This window comes from Elephas maximus, chromosome 25 (assembly GCF_024166365.1).
Source record: "Elephas maximus indicus isolate mEleMax1 chromosome 25, mEleMax1 primary haplotype, whole genome shotgun sequence".
Lineage (NCBI taxonomy): Eukaryota > Metazoa > Chordata > Mammalia > Proboscidea > Elephantidae > Elephas > Elephas maximus.
Genome location: NC_064843.1, coordinates 36,143,086 through 36,161,966, shown reverse-complemented (window position 1 = coordinate 36,161,966; position 18,881 = coordinate 36,143,086). Strand labels below are relative to the sequence as shown.

The window sequence follows — 18,881 nt, the reverse complement described above, 5'->3', positions numbered from 1 at the left end:
GGAACCTGCATAACAGAATGTCAAATTCTCATGGAATCCAGACTTTCTGGAGCCATGGAAGCTGGATGAATCCCTGAAACTACTCTCCTGAGATAATCTTTAAACATTAAACCAAAAATATGTTCTGAAAGTCTTCTTAAACCCAAACAATTGTTAGCTTAACTAGTAAAAAAAAAAAAGTCTGCCTTGAGCATTATGCTTTTAAGAACTACCTATATGGAAACCCTGGGGGTGTAGTGGTTAAGTGCTACAGTTGCTAACCAAAAGATCGGCAGTTCAAATCTACCAGGCGCTCCTTGGAAACTCTATGGGGCAGTTCTACTCTGTCCTATAGGGTCATTATGAGTCAGAATCAACTCGATGGCAATGGGTTTGTTTTTTTTGTTTTTTTAAATATGGAATCAAATCAACAACAGCACAAACAATTAGGTAGGAACCTTAGGGGGAAGTTTATGTTAATGGGAGAGAAACAACCCAGAAAAGGAGGGTGAAAATGATTGCACAACTAGAAGAATGTAATCAATGTCACTGAATTGTACATGTAGAAACTATTGAATTGGTGTATGTTTTGCTGTGTATATTCCGAACATCAACAAAATAAATCAAATTTAAAAAATAACAATGACAGATCTGGGAGGTTTCCCTAGGACAGAGACAGACTAATAAATCATTCCCTGAAAACTATGGGCCTGCCATTGAGACGATTCTGACTCACAGCAACCCTATAGGACAGAGTGGAACTGCCCTATAGGGTTTCCAAGGAGCGGCTGGTGGATTCAAACTGCCAACCTTTTGGTCAGCAGCCAAGCTCTTAACAACTGTGCCACCAAGGCTCCTACTACGTGCCAGGTAGCTTAAAAACAGTTACTCTAACCCTTGCTGGAACCCTGAAGGAAGGTATTATTTTATGCACTTTTCGCCGACAGAAAGTGTGCTTTGGAAAAGACAGTTAAATGACTTATGCCCGGGTACCAAGTAAGAGAAAGGTGGAGCCAGAATTCACATGGGTCATCTGACTCTAAGCCTGTGCTTTTTCCATTCCACTGTGCCACCTCCTAAGCAAATTCCACAATGGATATGCCTGTGATTTGTAGGCAGCAAACCTAAGATGTACACCAGGTATTTCGTTCTGGCCGGGAGTGGCCCTAAACTTGTACAGCTTAGAGAAACACCATAGGCTGTAAAACTGGAAAGTTTGTCCTCATCCTCCCACAAACACACTCAACAGAATAGCCTGGAGAACTTTTCACCTGCTCAGAAAGCTTCCTCACTTCCTCCAGAATTGAGGCGACAGGCCGGCTCCTCTCCCGGCCACGTGTGAAAGGGACAATGCAGTAGCTACACATGTTGTCACAGCCTCGCATTATTGACCTGAGGAGGAAAGCACCAGAAATGAGTAACAGGGTCAAGGCGTCCTGGTCCAACCCAGGAGCAGGTCACAGCTCCCTTGGCATTATCCTCTGGCACTGAATCCGCCTGGTGCCACCATCGCCCTGGACCAATCTGAGATCGCAGAGGCAAGAAGGCAGACGTTTTTTACCTTTAACATTGGTACCTAATCACAGGGTATAAACCAAACTGCAACTGGTAGAGAGTGGTTACCCTGCGGGAGCACAGCGGTGAGGGAATGGGGTGCAGATTTACCACACATTGACTTTCCACAGTTTGTATGTACTTATTGTGGGAACTTCTTTCCAGAGCTAGAAAGAAGTAAATATTATAAAGTGTGTGTGTGGAGGGAAAGGAGACCTTGGATTTAAAACATAGGATTCTGCCTTTCTCACTTGTCCCCGACCCAATTCCCATGTATCTAAGTCACATCACTCTCTTTTATTTGCATTCTAAACATAAAAGCCTCAATTTGCCTTAAGGAAATAATTATGGACATGTACCAAGGATGTTCAATGCAGAACTGTATAATAAATGATTACTATTATTTTTATTAAGCATTCCAACAAGAGAGTACTGGACAGCCATTAAAATGAATGGAGGTTGAAAAACATTTTCTGTAAAGAATGATCCAGTTGCCAACGAGCTGATCCTGACTCATGGCAACCCCATGTGCGTCAGAGAAGAACTGTGCTCCATCAAGTTTTTAAATGCTTGATTTTTTGGAAGTAGATCATCAGGCCTTTCTTCCAAGGAGCGTCTGGGTAGACTCAAACCTCCAACCTTTCAGTCAGAAGCCAACCACATTAGCCATTTGTATCACTCCATAAAGAAGCAGATAGTAAGTTTGTTAGGTCATACAGTCTCTCTCACAACTACTCAACTCTGCTGTTAGAGTGACAAAAGCAACTATAGACAATAAATAAAGTAATGGGCCATGGCTGTATTCCAAAAAAACTTTATTTACAAAAATAGGCAGTAAGCCATTTGCCAACCTCTGTCATAGAAAATTGAATTTAGACGCAAGGAATGATCACCATATTAATCAAGAAAAGGTTACAAAACTAAGCATAGCAAGATGCGATTTTAATAAATAAATACACACACACACAGTATACACACATAAGCACAAAGGAAAAGGACAAGAATGATATACACCAAAGCGGTAACAGTGTTCATCCCTAGAATTGTTTAATAAATGATAACTATTATTTTTATCACTAGGCAGTGGAAGTATAGGTAATTATTTTCTTCTTTATGCTTTTGTATTTTTCCATATATTCTTCAATAAATATGAACTATTTTATAAACTGATCTTTATTTCTTAAAAGATCGGGAAAGATTTAGCTTTACTAGTTAAAAAAAGGTCTGCCTTGAGCATTATGCTCTTTTAAGAACTATCTATATGGCATCAAACTGACAACAGCAACTTGAAAGATTAAATAGGAACCTTAGGGGGCACTGAGTGTTTGTTAATGAGGGAGGAACAACTCTGAAAATAAGAGTGAGGATAGCTGCACTACTCAAAGAATGTAATCAATGTCACTAAATTGTACATACAGAAACTGCTGGAAAAAAAAGCAGAGAATGTTAACACATTGTGACAAATGTAACTAATGCCACTGAAAAATCTTTGCGGAAATTGTCAAACGGGAACCTACCTAGCTGTGTAAACTTTCACCAAAAACTCAGTAAGATATTATTTAAAAAAAAAAATCAGGAAAGCCCAATTTACTTTAAGTGAAAAAATAACAGCATATAGAATTGTATGCTATCATTGGTGTAAAAGAGGGGGTAAAAGCGGGGGTTAGGGAAGGACCCATATGGGTATATGAGTGCAAAGAATATTTCTGAAAAGATGATACAAGAAACAAGGCTGCCTCTCTGAGAGATGGCCCAGGAAGCTAGGGATAAGGGGTGTGACAGAGTCTTACTATGTATCATTTTTTGTATTTTATACCATGTGCATGTATTACTTCTTTTAAAAAGTAACAAAATTACGTTTTAAAAATGAGATAAAAAGTAAAGGAGAGGCTCACTCCCTTTCTCTTGGGCAGCAACTCACACAAAGGCAGAGGTGGCACTGCGGCTGGTCTGGACCGGCATGACATCGGCATAGGTCTCATCCAGAGAGAGCAGCACATTGGCAGCTTGCTGGCCTGACTCCGCTATAGCCAGCAGACGGGGAAGGTCCCGATAGGCATCAGGGCCAGCCAAAAGATCCACCATTTTCTCCCTGTTGAGGATCTCCTCCTTCAATCTCTCAGCCATGCAGCCTGGGAGGGAGAAAAAACAAGTATCTGTCACCAAATGCATCTGGTCTCATGACTTCTCCTAAGTACACATTACCTCCAGCTTGCCTTAGAGACCACGGCACAAGAAACTTCTCGAAGAGATCACCCTCACCCCTCAGATTTAACCAAAACTCATCGCACCAGAAACTACATCCTGCTATAGAAGAAAATCACAGGAAAAGAATTCCTGAGCAATTCAATGCCTGGAAAAATTTAAGCCACATCTAAAAACCATTCTAGATATGAACCGTCTCTTTTTTCCGTTGAAAATTACTTGGTGCTACCAATAAAAAATGTTTTATTAAAAAAAAAAAAACTTAGTTATATCCAACTACACTTATGTTCTCCCTCTCTTCTTAACCACAATACTTGCTAAAACCTGTAAGAAATGAGTCAACCAGGTATATTGGGATCTTTCATATCCTAAAAGATGTTATTAGTAAGACTATAGAATTTCAAAAATCTATTTTATTACAAACACTCTTCGAAAATGTCTGTTTAAAAATCTTCTTGGGATTTCTGAAATTGCTAACAGACACACCCAGGAGCTTCTATAATAAAGGAACTGAAATGGAACAAAACATTTCAGCTCCACTATAAAAAAGAATGAGGTTCCAATGCCTGCTATGACATGGATGAACCTCGAAAACAGTATGCTGCATGAAATAAGCCAGACACAAACAGGTAAAAATATTATATGATTCCATTTATATGAAATATCTAGAACAGACAAGTGAATAGAGACAGAAAGTAGACTACTAATTACCATGAGCTTGGGGGAGGGGGAGGGAGGAGTTATTGCTTAATGGAAAGAGTTTATTTGGGGTGATGAAAAATTTTTGGAAACGAGCAGTGGTAATGGCTGCATGACACTGTTAAGTGTGATTAATGCCACTGGATTACACACTTTAAAATGGTAAAAAGGCAAATTTTATATTATGTATATTTTACCCCCCCCCCAAAATTTTTTTTTAAATTTCTGCTAACCCTTCTGTAACCTGGCCCATGAACCTCCCAGCATGCCTGCAGGTGGGAGGGGTGGAACCCCCCAAGCACACCTGAGGGGAAAGCCACGTCCCCCGCAAGGGGAAACCCCCTCAGTGCACCTCTACCCAACCACATAAAAGCCTAGTCTATGAATAATCCCAGCGTAGCGCCCTGCCATTCAGGGATACATTGTTTTTCACAGTCTGTTTATAACTGAATTCTGGTACAGGAAGAGTAAAGAACATTTACTTATGAAATATGCTTCCCACCCATTTAGATCAGAGCTGCCCAACAGAATTTTCTATGATGATGGAAATGCTCCTTATCTGTGCTGTCCAAAATGGTTAACCACTAACCACATGTGACTATCGAGCACTGAAAAGGTGGCTGATACAACTGAGGAAGTGATTTCTTAGTTTATTTAATTTTAACTAATTTAAAGTTTAGCCACATGTGGCTAGTGGCTACCATGTTGGCCGGTGTAGATCTAGGCTAGGCATGCTTTGGGAGTCAAGGTGGAAGGTGACTACACTGTAAACTCACGCTGCTCGTTCAGACTCCAAGTTCTCTCCTAACCACAACGCTGGCCACCAGGAGCCACGTTAGACTACACGAAGGATAGTGTAGCACCTATTATTCCAAGGCATTATGAAAAGCCGTTTTATGAGTTTGATCTCATCTAATCCTGCAGCCTCTGCCATTAAGTACAAGAGTTGTATGGAGCACATAAGATTTCTGCACACACTGGGAACCCAGCCTTTAAGAAAACTAGCATAAAGAGCCACATAGAGCCCGAGCCTCAAAACTGACAAAATCTGCAAATTACTGGATACCTAGTATCCCAATCCTCAGAGGCACTCGAGAGAGGGGCCGTTTTGTCTTCAGGACTTTAAGTTGTCGCAAACGATTCCAGATGGTCTGCTCAGCTTTCTCCCTACAAAAATTGAAGGATCCAGGTAGAAATGAACATGAGAATAAATCACAGAGTAATTAAGAAGTGGGACAATGGGAAGAAAATAACAACAAACCTTCAACACTTTTAATGAATGTCCACCTTTTAGGCTTAGGGAAGGCAGGTGGGGGCTAGTTGACGAAGCACCTTTTGTTATAATTCACCATTCCTAGAACGATGTCCTTCTTGCACATCTTCAAACCCTGACAAAGCTTTAAACCAAACTCGAAAGCTATCTATTTCACAAAGCCTTCCCCAACTCTCCTCTGTTGAGAGTATTTTTTTCCTTCCATTCAACTGTCCTTCTACTTTATATACCTTTCCCTGTACTTTGGAACTTCTTTTTTTGTTTGATTTTTTCCCCCACCGAGGGCCTTCTGTCATGTGTTAGAGCTATCTGCGTATCTGTCTTAGTTTCTGTATCAATCAGACTAAGCTCCTTAAAGCCAGGCTCAATGGAGATCTCACTTGTGAATCTCCCAAAGCACCTAGTTCAATGTCTTGGAGCAAAGGCCCTCAGAACAAAAATGCTAAATTAGATTAACAAACTGATTAACTGATGGTACAGCCAGCTGCGGAAACATTAACACTAACATGCCTTGTACATAGAAACCAAGTAACAACAGGATATGTTCACCTCTGATGGATGACAGCCAGCTCTGTTAAGAGGATTCTGTCCCCTGGCCACTAACCATACCCCAGCCCTGCCAGCTATATCATAAACATGTGACATTAGTCACAAAAACCTCAAGAAAAGTTGGGTGACTCAGTAGTCTCAGTTTCTTCATCTACAAAATGGATTTGATAACACCACCTACCTCACTGGGTTATTTTGAGAATAGTTAATGAATCTATCCTGCTCAGCACAGGACCTGGCACGCATCTTCTCAGCAAATGTCAGCAGATGTTACTACCTCCACTGCTATAAAGTTGCAAGTCTTACTGACATGGGTCTGTCAGCTCAACTCCATAGGTGGCCAGCCGGGCACTGTTAGCTGAAGCACTATTATACAAGATATATTCATTCCCTAGTTAAAGAACAAATTCTCACCTGATGGAACATGTGACAAGAAGGACCACGTCAGCCTGCGTAGAGAGCAAGGAAAAAAAGGACAATTATGATCTTTGAAATTAGCCTTGAAGAATCCCTGCCTCGCAGTCTATTTTTAACTTAGCATCCTGCCTGAATGTGAGTGCCACCCAAAAAGTTTCAAAACAACTGGAACAAAAGTACATGTCAGGATAAACCTCAAAAACATTAGCTAAATGAAAGAAGCTGCACACAAAGGTCACATATTATCTGATTCCATTCATAGGAGATATCCTGAATAGGTAGATCCAGAGACAGAATGCAGACTGGTGGTTGCCAGAGGCTGGGGGGGAAGGGAGAGTGAAGTGGCTGCTTAAGGAATACAGGGTTTCCTTTTGGGGTGATGAAAATGTTTTAGAACTAGACAGAGGTGGTGGTTACACAACACTGTGAATGTACGAACTGCCACTGAATTATTATAAATTACAGAAATGATTCATTTTATGTTATGTGAATTTCATGTAAAAATTTTTTAAGTTCTTTTTTAATTAAAAAAAAAAAAAAGTACACCTTAAGCCTCATGGTACACATTTCACTCAAGGAAACTGACTCTCGTCAGGCTGCCCCCTTTCCTGAAAGTGCATCTAAGAACTGGCATAAATGCAGAGTCTCCCCCAGGCCAAGAAAACAAGGGAAAGGAGGAAAGGCGTGTACCTCTCGGAGGTTACTGGTCCTCAGGTAGCCACTCTTCTGTAGGATGGACCAGGCTATCTCTGTGTCATTCACATTCATCTGGCAGCCATAGGTCTCCAGGTAGACTACAATGAGGGGGATTCCATGAATAGGCAGACAACAAGGAGGCACATGTCTCAAAACTTCCCCTCCTCAAATGTTCCAGAAACATCTGAGGCAACTAGTTATCCACTAGTAAGTTCCCTGTGCTTCAATTCCTAGACACCATTAATCACCAGATATATGCCCAAATGACAGCCTTTTAGAACAAAAGATATACCACATTAAATGTACACACCAATTATCAGCCACTGCATTTAAAATATGAAGAAAATATGTGCCTAAGAATCAAGAAAATATGGTTATAAAAACAATTAGAACACAACTTAAAGAATGTAATCAACGTCACTAAATTATACACACAGAAGTTGTAATAAAGAACAAGCAAACCATAGAGAGAGAGGGAAGCTGGCAAAATTGTCACGAAAGGAGAGATTGAAAGGGCTGACTCAACAGGGGGAGAGCAAGTGGGAGTACGGAGTAAGATGTATGTAAACTTATATGTGACAGACTGATTGGATTTGTAAACGTCCATTTGAAGCTTAATAAAAGTTAATAAAAAAAAAAAAAAAAGCAAACCGTTGTTTAAAAAAAAATTAGACAAGGGAGGACTCCCTGATAAATAATATTGGATTATCAACCCAGGGAGAAAATAAATATAAATCCACAGGTTACACTCCTATTTCTCAAATGAGGTTCTCCAACCTCAGAAGGTAGTATAGTTAACAGTGGTCAGAAGGTATACAAAGCCACAAAAGAAACACAAGAAATCTTCCTAGTGTAACTTCAAACATCTTAAATAAAACAAGCATGGCTATATTGTGAAGTAAATTGCAAATTTTTTAAATAATATTTTTATTGTTTTTTCAGTGAAAGTTTATACAGCAAATCAGGTTCCTGTTTGGCAATTTCTATACAAACTGTTAGAAACGTTAGTTACATATTTTGCAATGTGTCAACATTCTCTCTAATGCACTCTGCTTGTTCCGTTGTAAAATGCAGATTTTGCACAAAGTTTTAAGAACATAAATTTAACACTGGCAGCCTCTTCGAACTAGATTCCCAGATAAACCTCTGCTCCCACCAGCACACTTTAATCCACAGACCAGAATAGGGTCCAAATGGGTTTAAAAGTTGAATGACAAAGAATCATATGAAAATCAGCAGAAAATAGCAGTTATTTAAAAAGAAACAAAAACAAAACATCAGGTTTTTTGTTTGTTTTTTAAACCTTCTTTGGCTTACTTTTGTTGTCTAAAAAATGAAAACATCAATATTTATGTCAAAGAGGTACTGAGGGGAACAATGAGTTACAAAGGATCGCAAAATATCTAGCAGGAGTCACAAGATGTACATATTCCTTGATTTACAAATTCAACTCCTAGAGGTTTATTCCGGAATAAAAAAAATTTTTTTTAATATCTACATATGAAGACATTTAATACAGTATTATTTGTAACATCAAAATTGTTTACACAACCTGAAGTCCAACCGCAGTGGAATAGTTGAAGGACATCATGGCACAACTCAATGAGTTTATTCTGTACCAATCAAAAATAAATTTAAATACAAAGATTGCAGTGTACAGGAAAACATTAATGAAAATAGTGAAATACAAATAACTTGCACCATATGATTGCAACCAGATCTTTAAGAATTATGAAGGGAATTACTTTTTGAAAACAGGGTAAAGGGGGGGATCTGGTTGTCCTTTAATGTCTCTTCAAACATTTTTTAAAAAGATAGCTTAACTAATCGTATCGTGTTACTAAGAAAATCCCCGTTCAAGTATAAAGAGGGACTTTCTATAGCACCAATTACAAAGGTTGTTTTGTGACTTAAGATGATTTAAAAATTAGATCACAGATTATAAGGTTCCCAAAGGTAACCAAAGAGAAGGCTCCCAGAACTTTTATCCCCCCATCATTATGTGCCAACACTATGGGTTTCTTTAATGTTACTTGGCAGAGTTTGACAATTCCATAACTTAGCAGCCTTCCCACACTGCTAATCCTCCAAAGCCAGATATGTAATAAAAAAAACAAAAAATCAGGCCCTATCTAAGATACAACTATTGTTGTCTACCCAAAAAAAAGCAAAAGAGTAAGAAGGTAATCAAATCACAGAGAGGAAACAAGTCTACAAGGCTGACAGCCTACCCGAGCCAGGAGCTCAACTACCCTGAGACCAAAAGAACTAGATGGAGCCGAGCTACCACTGACCAATCTGACCCAGGGCACAACAGATGATCCTGGTTAGAATGACTGGAAAATGCAGAACCAAACTCAAATTCTTAAAAAAGCCCAGACTAGGGGGGCTGAATCACTGGGCTAAGGGCTGTTGGGGACCATGGTCTCAGGGAGCTTCTAGATCAACTGGCATAACATAGTTTAAAAAGAAAATGTTCTACATGCTACTTTGGTGAGTGGCATCTGGGGTCTTAAAAGCTTCTGAGCAGCCATCTAAGATACTCCACTGGTCTCACCCTGTCTGGAGCAAGGGAGAATGAAGAAATCCAAAGACACAAGGGAAAGATTAGTCCAAATGACCAATGGACCACAAGTACTACAGCCTCCACCAGACTGAGTCCAGCACAACTAGATGGTGTTCAGCTACCACCACCGGCTGCTCTGACAGGGATCACAACAGAGGAACAGAGGATCCCAGACAGAGCTGGAGAAAAATGTAGAACAAAATTCTAACTCAAAAAAAAAAAAAAGACCAGACTTACTGGTCTGACAGAGACTGGAGAAACCCTGAGAGTATGGCCCCTGGACATACTTACAGCTCAGTAATGAAGTCACTCCTGGGGATCATCCTTCAGCCAAAGATTAGACAGGCCATAAAACAAAACAAGACTAAAGGTACACACCAGCCAGGAGCAAGGACTAGAAGGCAAGAGGGGACAGGAAAGCTGGTAATAGCCAACCCAAGGTTGAGAAGGGAGAATGTTAACAAGTCATGGGGTTGTTAAACAATGTCATAAAACGGTATGTATACTAACTTTAACAAGAAGCTAGTTTATTTTGTAAACCTTCATCTAAAGTTCAATTAAAAAAAAAAAAATAGCTATCCCGAGAGATCACCTTTTAGCAGAAAAACAGAGTGGCACACAAAATAAAGGGTATTACTGGTAAGGGTGATGCTCCACTAGAAAAAACACCTGTGTGAGTCCAAAAGCTCAACATTTAATCCAAAGCAAAGATAAGAAGATAAAGGGACCAGGAAACTAGAGTACTGGAAATGGAACAACCAGAACACCCTTAAAGAGAATGCTAACACAAGGTGAAAAGCATAACTGATATCACTGATCAATTTGTGTGAATACTGTCAAACAGGAACCTAACTTGCTGTGTAAACTTTCATCAAAAACAGCAGATTAAGTGGAATTATTAAAAAAAAAAAAAAAATCAATCCCTCGATGCTGGGAAGGAACAAGGCACGAAGCCCAAAGGGAGAAAAGAAAACAAAACCAACCTTTTCTCTGCCTTCCTAGAAGTTCGTCCACGGTAAGATAGGGGGGTGGGTCCTCTGCTTCTGGAGAAGACGGCTTTTCTTGAGGACCTGAAGCACTTCTTAAAAAATCCTGAAAAGTTGGTCCAGTCGCCAGCCTGGAGCTAAAATCCTTTGGAACTCCATCCTCCTGCCTTTCTGGACTGGGATTTGCAGTACTGGGAAGACCGCCGTGAGCCCTGAAGTTCTTGAGCAGCAGCCAGGATGCAGGGGTCAACGGCCCCCACCTCGGAGACCCCTGTGCTTTCAGGACGTGCCGTAAAGGCTGCATGGCACTGAACAGCCCAAAGTCTGCAAGAACGATGGACATCACCAGCATTTATCGAACACTATGTACGGGCACTGCTCCGGCACTTCAAGTGTATTCATTCATTGAATCCTCACAAAAACCCATTAACAAGGTACTCTTAATAATATCATCCCCGCCCCTCGGACTCTCTGTTATCCAGAACTAAAACTACTCCCGAAGCCAAGTATTCAGACAAAGATTAGACTGGACTATAAGACATAAAATGATACTCATGAAGAGTGTGCTTCTTAGTTCAAGTAGATACACAAGACTAAATAAAAATAATATCATCCCTATTTTACAGGTAAGCAAACTGAGGCAACTTGCTGAAAACCACACAAAGCAGCAGCATAGATGAGATACAAATCCACACAGACTGTTTTCAAAATGAGGCAGCTAGAGATGAGATGCAAAGCCATGAGAGAATAACAAAGTAGCCCTGTGAGCCAGAAATAGCTTGAAGGGCTTTAAGTGTATTAATTCATTCAATCTTCACAGCAATCCTCAGCAACCTAGGAAACAGATACTGCTATTATCCCCATTCAGAGATAAGGCAACAGACATACGGGCTGAGGAACTTACCTAAGATCCCACAGCCAGTAAGCAGCACAGTCAGGACTTAAATCAAGGCCTGCATGAGGGCAAAACCAGAGCCTCTAGCCACTTGGCTACACTGTTTCCTAATATAGGTAGTGGCTGATTTAGAAGATGCTCTAGCTACATCAAACCCCATTTACTAAGCTGTCTTTTCTTTTTGTACATCTTATCCTTATTAATACGTACTACATACAATATTGCAGTGCACAATTTGCTGATGTTATCGTTCTCATGCCAACCCCCAAAGACAAACAGGAGGGGATTTATAAAGATATTGTTAATAAAAGGCAATAAAAATGAAAACTGAAAAAAAAAAGGGGGGGTATTCAACTTACATCAGAACCAATTTACAAAGCAGTTGTTGGAATGTAACCCCATGGTAAATTGGGGACTGCCTGTGAAAACCACTTATTGGCTGAGAGCATCTTCCTCTGAGCTCCTTCAAAAGGAAAGTATCTAATGTGATGCCTGATGAGTAATTTCTTCTACCTTCCAAGAGACTCAAATCTCTTCAAGGCCCTTCCCACCCAGGCCCTTCTCACACATGGCTGGAGGGACTAGAAAAAGCCACGACCTTTACAGAGGGCAATTTGCCACTTTCCATCAAAGTTACAAATGCACAAATCCTTTGACCCAAAAAGTTCCATTCCTAGATATTTATCCTACAGATATATGTGCAAAATGATCTAGGTATAAAGATATTCAATACAGCGTGTTTCTACTAGCAAAGAAATAGAAGGAAGAGATCTAAATGCCATCAACAGGGGACTAGTAGTAAGGCTGGAAAAAGATGCAACTGTTAGAAAGTGAGGCTGATCTCTAACACTAGTACATGACAAAAGCAAGGAGACAAAGCGTTCAACGCTACACAGTGTGCTGCACTAGGATCTGTCGGGGGAAGGGGCCAGAAAAGTTGAGGTACACGTTTGTAAATGCTCAGAATATGTCTAGAATGCCTAAAAAACAGTGGTTCCTCCCAGTAAGGAACCTAGCTAGGTAAGTCAGGTAACGTGATGGGGGCATACTTTTTCATGACATATTCTTATGGACCCCACGTGTAGGGCCTGATGGCCTCAGTGCAGCCATACCTGATATCTTTGTACTAATTTTCACTAACTTCTAAGCTGCAATATCCCCCTGTACTGCTTCCTCCTGGAATCTTGCCCTAACCACTCCCCCTAGCCCCCAAGTCTAGGTTGGGATTCTCCTCTGGGTTCTCAAAGCTCCCTTGCGACCATCACAGGACTCAGCACACTTTGCTCTTAATTACTACTTACACTTCCGCCGCCCTTTAAAACTGGGAGCTCCCTGAAAGCAGGGGACAAATCTCATTCACTTCTACACCTCCAGCATCTCCCACTCCAGTAACTAGATCAAGGCAGGCGCTGTACATGTGTAATGGGCACAGGTACCTGTTACCTCAGCCGGATCACCTGCAGTTATCTGCTACCAGCACCTTGGGCAGTGTCAGAGCACAGCAGACTTTTAGTGTGTGTTGTAAAGCCACCAATTTCTGCCTTACTTGCTGTGTGACCTTGGCCAAGACAAATTTCTGTATCTGAGCTGCCAATCCCACATCTGTAAAACAAGAACAAAGGAGTAACTACCTCCCAAGAGATGTTGTGAGAATTAAAGAAGATATTAAAAACCCAACCTGGCATACAGGAAACCTTCAGTACCGCCTGCCTGCCAGGTAACCTTGAGCATGCGACTCAAAGCTCTTCAAGCCTTCATATGTAAAATGGCAATAAGGTACCTACCTATATCATCTGTGAGGATCAAATGAGATAATACAAGTAAAATGCTTGCATAGCACAGTGCAGAGGGCTCCCTGGAAGATGCAGAGATTAACCGGTAGTCGGCAATGGCTACAGCATCCCAAACGTTCTACTAAGTGGTTACTCTGTGCCAGGCCTGCTGCTAAAAGATTTAGATGGATTACTGTTATTTCACCCCCACAGCAACCTGTGAGGCAGACTCGACTACCATCCCCACTTCATAGGTGACGAAGCCAGGGCTGGGGGCAGTGGGGTGTGATTTGCCCAAGGTCACAAGAGGGAAGGCAATGGGGCAGGAGTACGAACCCCGGCACTCTGACTCCAGAGCCCGCGTCGGAACCACCGCGCATCCTCCCCCTTGAACACCGCGACTCCACGGCCCCTGCCGCCCCAGACCCGGGCCGTGGACAGGTGCGCAGACTGCCCCCGACAGGCGCGTCGCTCACCTTCCGCAGCCTTGAGCACCCAGCGTAACGCAGCGGAAGCTCCCGCCAGTCGCCCGTCCCCTCTCCGCCGTCCGCCGCTGCTGAGGCAAACGCAAAAGTTCCGTTCCGCTGCGACTTCCGCCTGGGGCCTGCCATCGGAAGTGCCACCGCTACACAATCCGGGTAGGGCCGGGATGCTGGCTTTGAAAAAGAGGTACAACTGCGCTGGACGATATGGTGGCCCCAAGCCGCATGTGGCTATTGAGCGCTTGATTTGTGGTGAATGCGAATTAAATGGGCTGTATCCCCCTTGTGTTTCAGAGTAGAACTGTTCTCCATAGGGTTTTCATGGCTGTGACCTTTCAGAAGCAGATCGCCAGGCCTTTCTTCCGAGGTGCCTCTGGGCGAATTCCAATTGCCACAGTTAGAAGTGAGCACTCAACCATTTGCACCACTCAGGGACTTCTTAAATGTAAAATACACACCTGATTTCAAAGAAGGAATGTGAAATGTCTCATCAATAATTTTTACATTGATTACATGTTGAAATAATAATACTTGGGATATATTGGGCTAAATAAACATATTGTTTCAACTAATTTCACCTGTTTCTTTACTTTTTAATATGTTACTAGGGAATTTTAAATTACATAAGTCGTTTGCACTGTATTTTTATTGCACAGCACTGCCTTATAGGTTAATGATCCCCAGAGTCACTTCTCCAGCCTGGACCCTCCCTGAAGCTGCAGATCCACAACTACATCTACGTGGCACCTCCCCCTGGGTGTCTAATGCCCATCTCTAACATAATACATAGCTCTTAATTTACACACACGCACCTTCCCCAAAACCTGTTCCTGCCCATTCTGGCCTATTTCAGTAAACGGCACAACCATCCTCCCAACTGCACTAGGAAAAACTGAGGAGTCATTTTCATTTCCTCTCCCTTAGTTTCCACACTCAATCCCTCAGCAAGTTCTGTCAGCTCTAACTCCGAAATGTCTCAAATCTGTTCTCTTTTCTGTCCCTGCTGCTACAATTCTAGCCTGCGCCACCATTATCTCATCAGAAACTATCACAAACTATTGCCCTGTCTCCTGCAGACTATTTCCCACACAAACCCTAGAGGAGTTTGTTTGTTTGTTTGTTTTACTAAATTAGCTCATACCACTCCTCTAGTGAAAACTCCCAATGGCTTTCCATTGCCCTTACAATAAAATCCAGATTTCCTACTGTATCCTAGGGTCTACAGACCTGACTCCTGCTTATTTCTCCAACTTAGACTGCAGGGAGAGGGAGAGAAGGCAATTCAGGAAAGTGTTTAGGAGGTTGTGGCTTTCATGTAGGATCAGATTGTGGAGTCTTCGACCACCACGGTGTCTTGGGGCAGACAAGGCGATAAAAACAAACCCCCAGATTCCAGGAGTTTGAGACAAACTGCAAAAAAGTTCACACTATCTCCTCAGGTGACAGGTGCCAATTCAGTCAAAAACATAAGGGCAAACACAAGCCAAGAATTGTAAAAACCATCATTTTTGGTTTTACTGTGGTTCTCCAGGTAACCTAGAATGTGATCTGATCATTTGGGAGAATTATCAGCACCATGGCAGTCCAAAATATCAGAATTTCTGGAAAACTCTTGGACCACAGAGGCAAGTTCTTAGACACTTTGGAATCTAAAGACTTCAGCTGGAGAATCATTCAGGTTTATTGTAAAGTTTTTTTAGTGCAACGGGAAGTGAATGTCCTGTCCTAATTTGGCCATGGGGGAAGAAAGCACCATGCTATGCAGAGCTCCAACATGGTAGCAGCAACTACATCCCAATATGAGTTTGGAAATAAAAGGGGGAAGCCCTCACCCATCCCACTGACAGCAGACAATGCCCCTCCTCCTTCCAGATGACCCCCAAGGCTAGACCCCATCCTTCTGGCCACATCAACTTCCTGTTTCAGGCCCTGACTTTTGTGTTACCACGTTCCTTGTCTCACTACTGTCAGTAATCACATGATGGAGGAATTCTAGAGCTGGAAGGAAGCCACTTTTAGGGCTTCCAGTGTGGGAGTCAAGGAGGAGCCAGGATGTGAATCCATGTCTCTTGGCCTCTTTACCCCGTGCTCTTTCAAATCTGGACCTTACCCCAGAGGCCCAAGAGAGACCTCATCTTACCCCTTTGTGGCTGGGGCAGGAGGCAGCAGGTCAGAGGATGTCAGAGCTACCCCTTGCCAGTTCTGACGGCCTATGGGGCTAAGCTGGCAGCATGACGGGTGTTCTCTGGTGGCTTTTCTGCTGCCCCATTTACATATACACTCAACAGCCATTCCCAACATCCCCTACTACTGCCATGCACCCATTCCAACCCACATGAGCCCCAGGGGCCATCTCCCACCATCCTCCCCATCAACCACCACATTTTAACCACAAGGGTCCTTTTTCAGAACCCATGTTTCCAAAAACCCCTTGTTCCATCCTCCTCAGGGCCTTTCCCCTGGGTTTCTCTGCCTGGGAAGCTAGTTGCCTTCCACCTGATTAACTCCTACTAGTTTCTGACAGTTCTAATTATACTGAGCAATTATTCAATCCCCTTTCCCTCCCACTGGGGGCCCACTGTGTTTGCCTTCCCCAGTGATGTCAGGCTCAGCTGTATGACTTGTTTTGGCCAATGGATGAAGAGTGGGTATCATGCTGGCCTAGGATGTAAATGTACTTGTGCCATTTGCCTTTCTTTGCACTCCAGCCATCTACCATGAGAAAATCACGGTCCCAGAGCTGCTGCCTCTTCACCCTGAGCTCCAGAAGGAACATAGAGCAGATCTGAGCCCAACCCACAGCCTGAAGCAAAGCAACCAGGCGAGACCAGCTTATAATAATCAACCTGCAGTCAAATTGCAGCCCCCCAAAACCAAACCAAACCCATTGCTGTCAATTCGGACTCATAGTGACCCTACCGGACAGACGAGAACTGCCCCATAGAGTTTCCAAGAAGCAGCCATAATAGCACTTAACCACTACGCCACCAGGGTTTCCACTGCAGCCCCAGGAGCATGAAAATAAATGCTTTTTGCTATAGCCACGGGGATTAGGGTTGGTTTTTTTTTTTTTATCACATAACATTATTGGAAATCCGGGGTGCTACAAATGGTTGAGTGCTCAACTACTAGCCAAAAGGCTGGCAGTTTGAACCCACCCAGAGATGCCTCAGAAGAAAGACCTGGTGATCTGCCTCTGAAAACTCACAGCCTTGAAAACCCTACGGAGCAGTTCTGCTCTGCACACGTGAGGCCGCTAGGAGTCGGAATCAACCCCACGGCAGCTAACAGCAACAGCGGATTAAAGCTCCTTCAGGTGGGTGTCAGCTGCAGGGTCTCCTCCTGAGAGAGACCTTCCTAGCCCCCAGGCCAGGGCAGGCCCCCGCTGAGCGCTCTGCCACCTCCACGCGCGTCTGCCCAACCTGAAATCACACGTTCGATCATGGGATCTTCTGATGAATTTCTTTCCCCTGACCTGTCAGCTTCCCGAGGACAGGGACCCTCAGTCTTGCTCTCGGTTACATCAGCTCTGGCCCCAAGGTCGAGCACATAGCAGGTGTGCACTAAACATTTCTCAGGTGCCAGCAGGTGGGTGGTTGGATGAGAAAGGCCTGGAATAGCCATTTATCTCCATTCCCCCAAGTTTCTAGTACCTGGTTTCTAGGACCAGCTCTGGGTCGTTGTATGGTTCCAAGTCCCTTCTCATCTGGGCCTTGCTTTCCTTATGAGGAGGTTCCATCTGAACTGCTTTGTCCAATACAATAGCTACGAGCACGCTTGGCTACTCAGCACTTGATATGCAGCTACTGTAAATGAGGAACTGAGTTTTTCAAATTTAATTTTAAATTTGCAAACCAATACTCAATGCAATTGTTGGAAAACTTTAGTAGGTTTGGAACAACTTGGGTATGTGAATCTACTTTTTTCAACTCTAAATTTTATGAAATCTAAATGCAGATCTAGAATTAATTAAAATTGGACATCTGAATAGAGATGTGCTGTAGGTATAAAATACACTCTGGATTTTGAAGACTTAAACCCAAAAAAAAAAAAAAAAAACTTTGCCTTTGAGTCGATTCCAACTCATAGCGACCCCATAGGACAGAGCAGAACTGCCCCATAGGGTTTCCAAGGAGCAGCTGGTGGATTCCAACTGCCGACCTTTTAGTCAGTAGCTGAGCTCTTAACTACTGCACCACCAGGCTCCAAAGACTTACTCTGAAAAAAAGAATGTAAAGCATCTCGTTAGCAAATTTTTCTACTGATTATATGTTGAAGTAATAATTTATTCTACATAGTGGGTTAGATAAAATGTATTATTAAAATAAGCAAATGTAGAGACCTGTTAACAGGGGTGGAAGAGAGAGGGGAAGGGAAAGTCATTGCTTAGAGGGCACTGAGTTTCTGTTAACGGTGGTGGAATGATTTAGAAAAGGATAGTGGTAATGATCATACAACATGATGAAGGTAATCAAGGTAATCAGTGTCACGGAATTATACATGTAAAAATTGTTGAATTGGAAAATGTTTTGTTAGATGTATTTTTACCATAAATAAAAATATTTTTTTAATTATTTTCAACTTTTTTTTTTAATGTGGCTACTAAAAAATTTACTACTATACATGTGGCTCACATGACTCCCTAGACAACACAAAGGTTAAGCACGTGACTACTAACCGAAAGGTTGGCAGTTCAAACCCACCCAGAGGTGCCTCAGAAGAAAGGCTGGAGATCTGCTTCTAAAAGGTCACAGCCTTCTCGGAATTGTACATGTTGAATTGGTGTGTGTTCTGCTGTGTATATTCTC

At 42.3% G+C, this 18,881-nt stretch overlaps 1 protein-coding gene across 7 annotated transcripts in view; it reads right to left on the bottom strand.

Moving 5' to 3' along the window:
* The window catches only part of CDK5RAP1 (CDK5 regulatory subunit associated protein 1), a 42,473-nt gene extending 28,349 nt beyond the window's left edge, over positions 1 to 14,124 (bottom strand). Inside the window, exons 1-8 of one of the 7 annotated variants that reach the window (XM_049869108.1) lie at positions 14,068 to 14,124; positions 13,366 to 13,763; positions 10,922 to 11,248; positions 7,367 to 7,470; positions 6,674 to 6,708; positions 5,504 to 5,604; positions 3,455 to 3,665; positions 1,251 to 1,371 (exon numbers count right to left, since the gene is read on the bottom strand). In XM_049869108.1, coding sequence (XP_049725065.1) covers positions 1,251 to 1,371; positions 3,455 to 3,665; positions 5,504 to 5,604; positions 6,674 to 6,708; positions 7,367 to 7,470; positions 10,922 to 11,248; positions 13,366 to 13,504 — 1,038 coding nt within the window. In that variant the 5' untranslated portion in view covers positions 13,505 to 13,763; positions 14,068 to 14,124. Of the gene's footprint in view, positions 1 to 1,250; positions 1,372 to 3,454; positions 3,666 to 5,503; positions 5,605 to 6,673; positions 6,709 to 7,366; positions 7,471 to 10,921 lie in introns of all 7 variants that reach the window. The other 6 variants (XM_049869107.1, XM_049869109.1, XM_049869113.1 and 3 more) reach the window with 6 other exon arrangements.
* Positions 14,125 to 18,881: the final 4,757 nt, after the last annotated feature.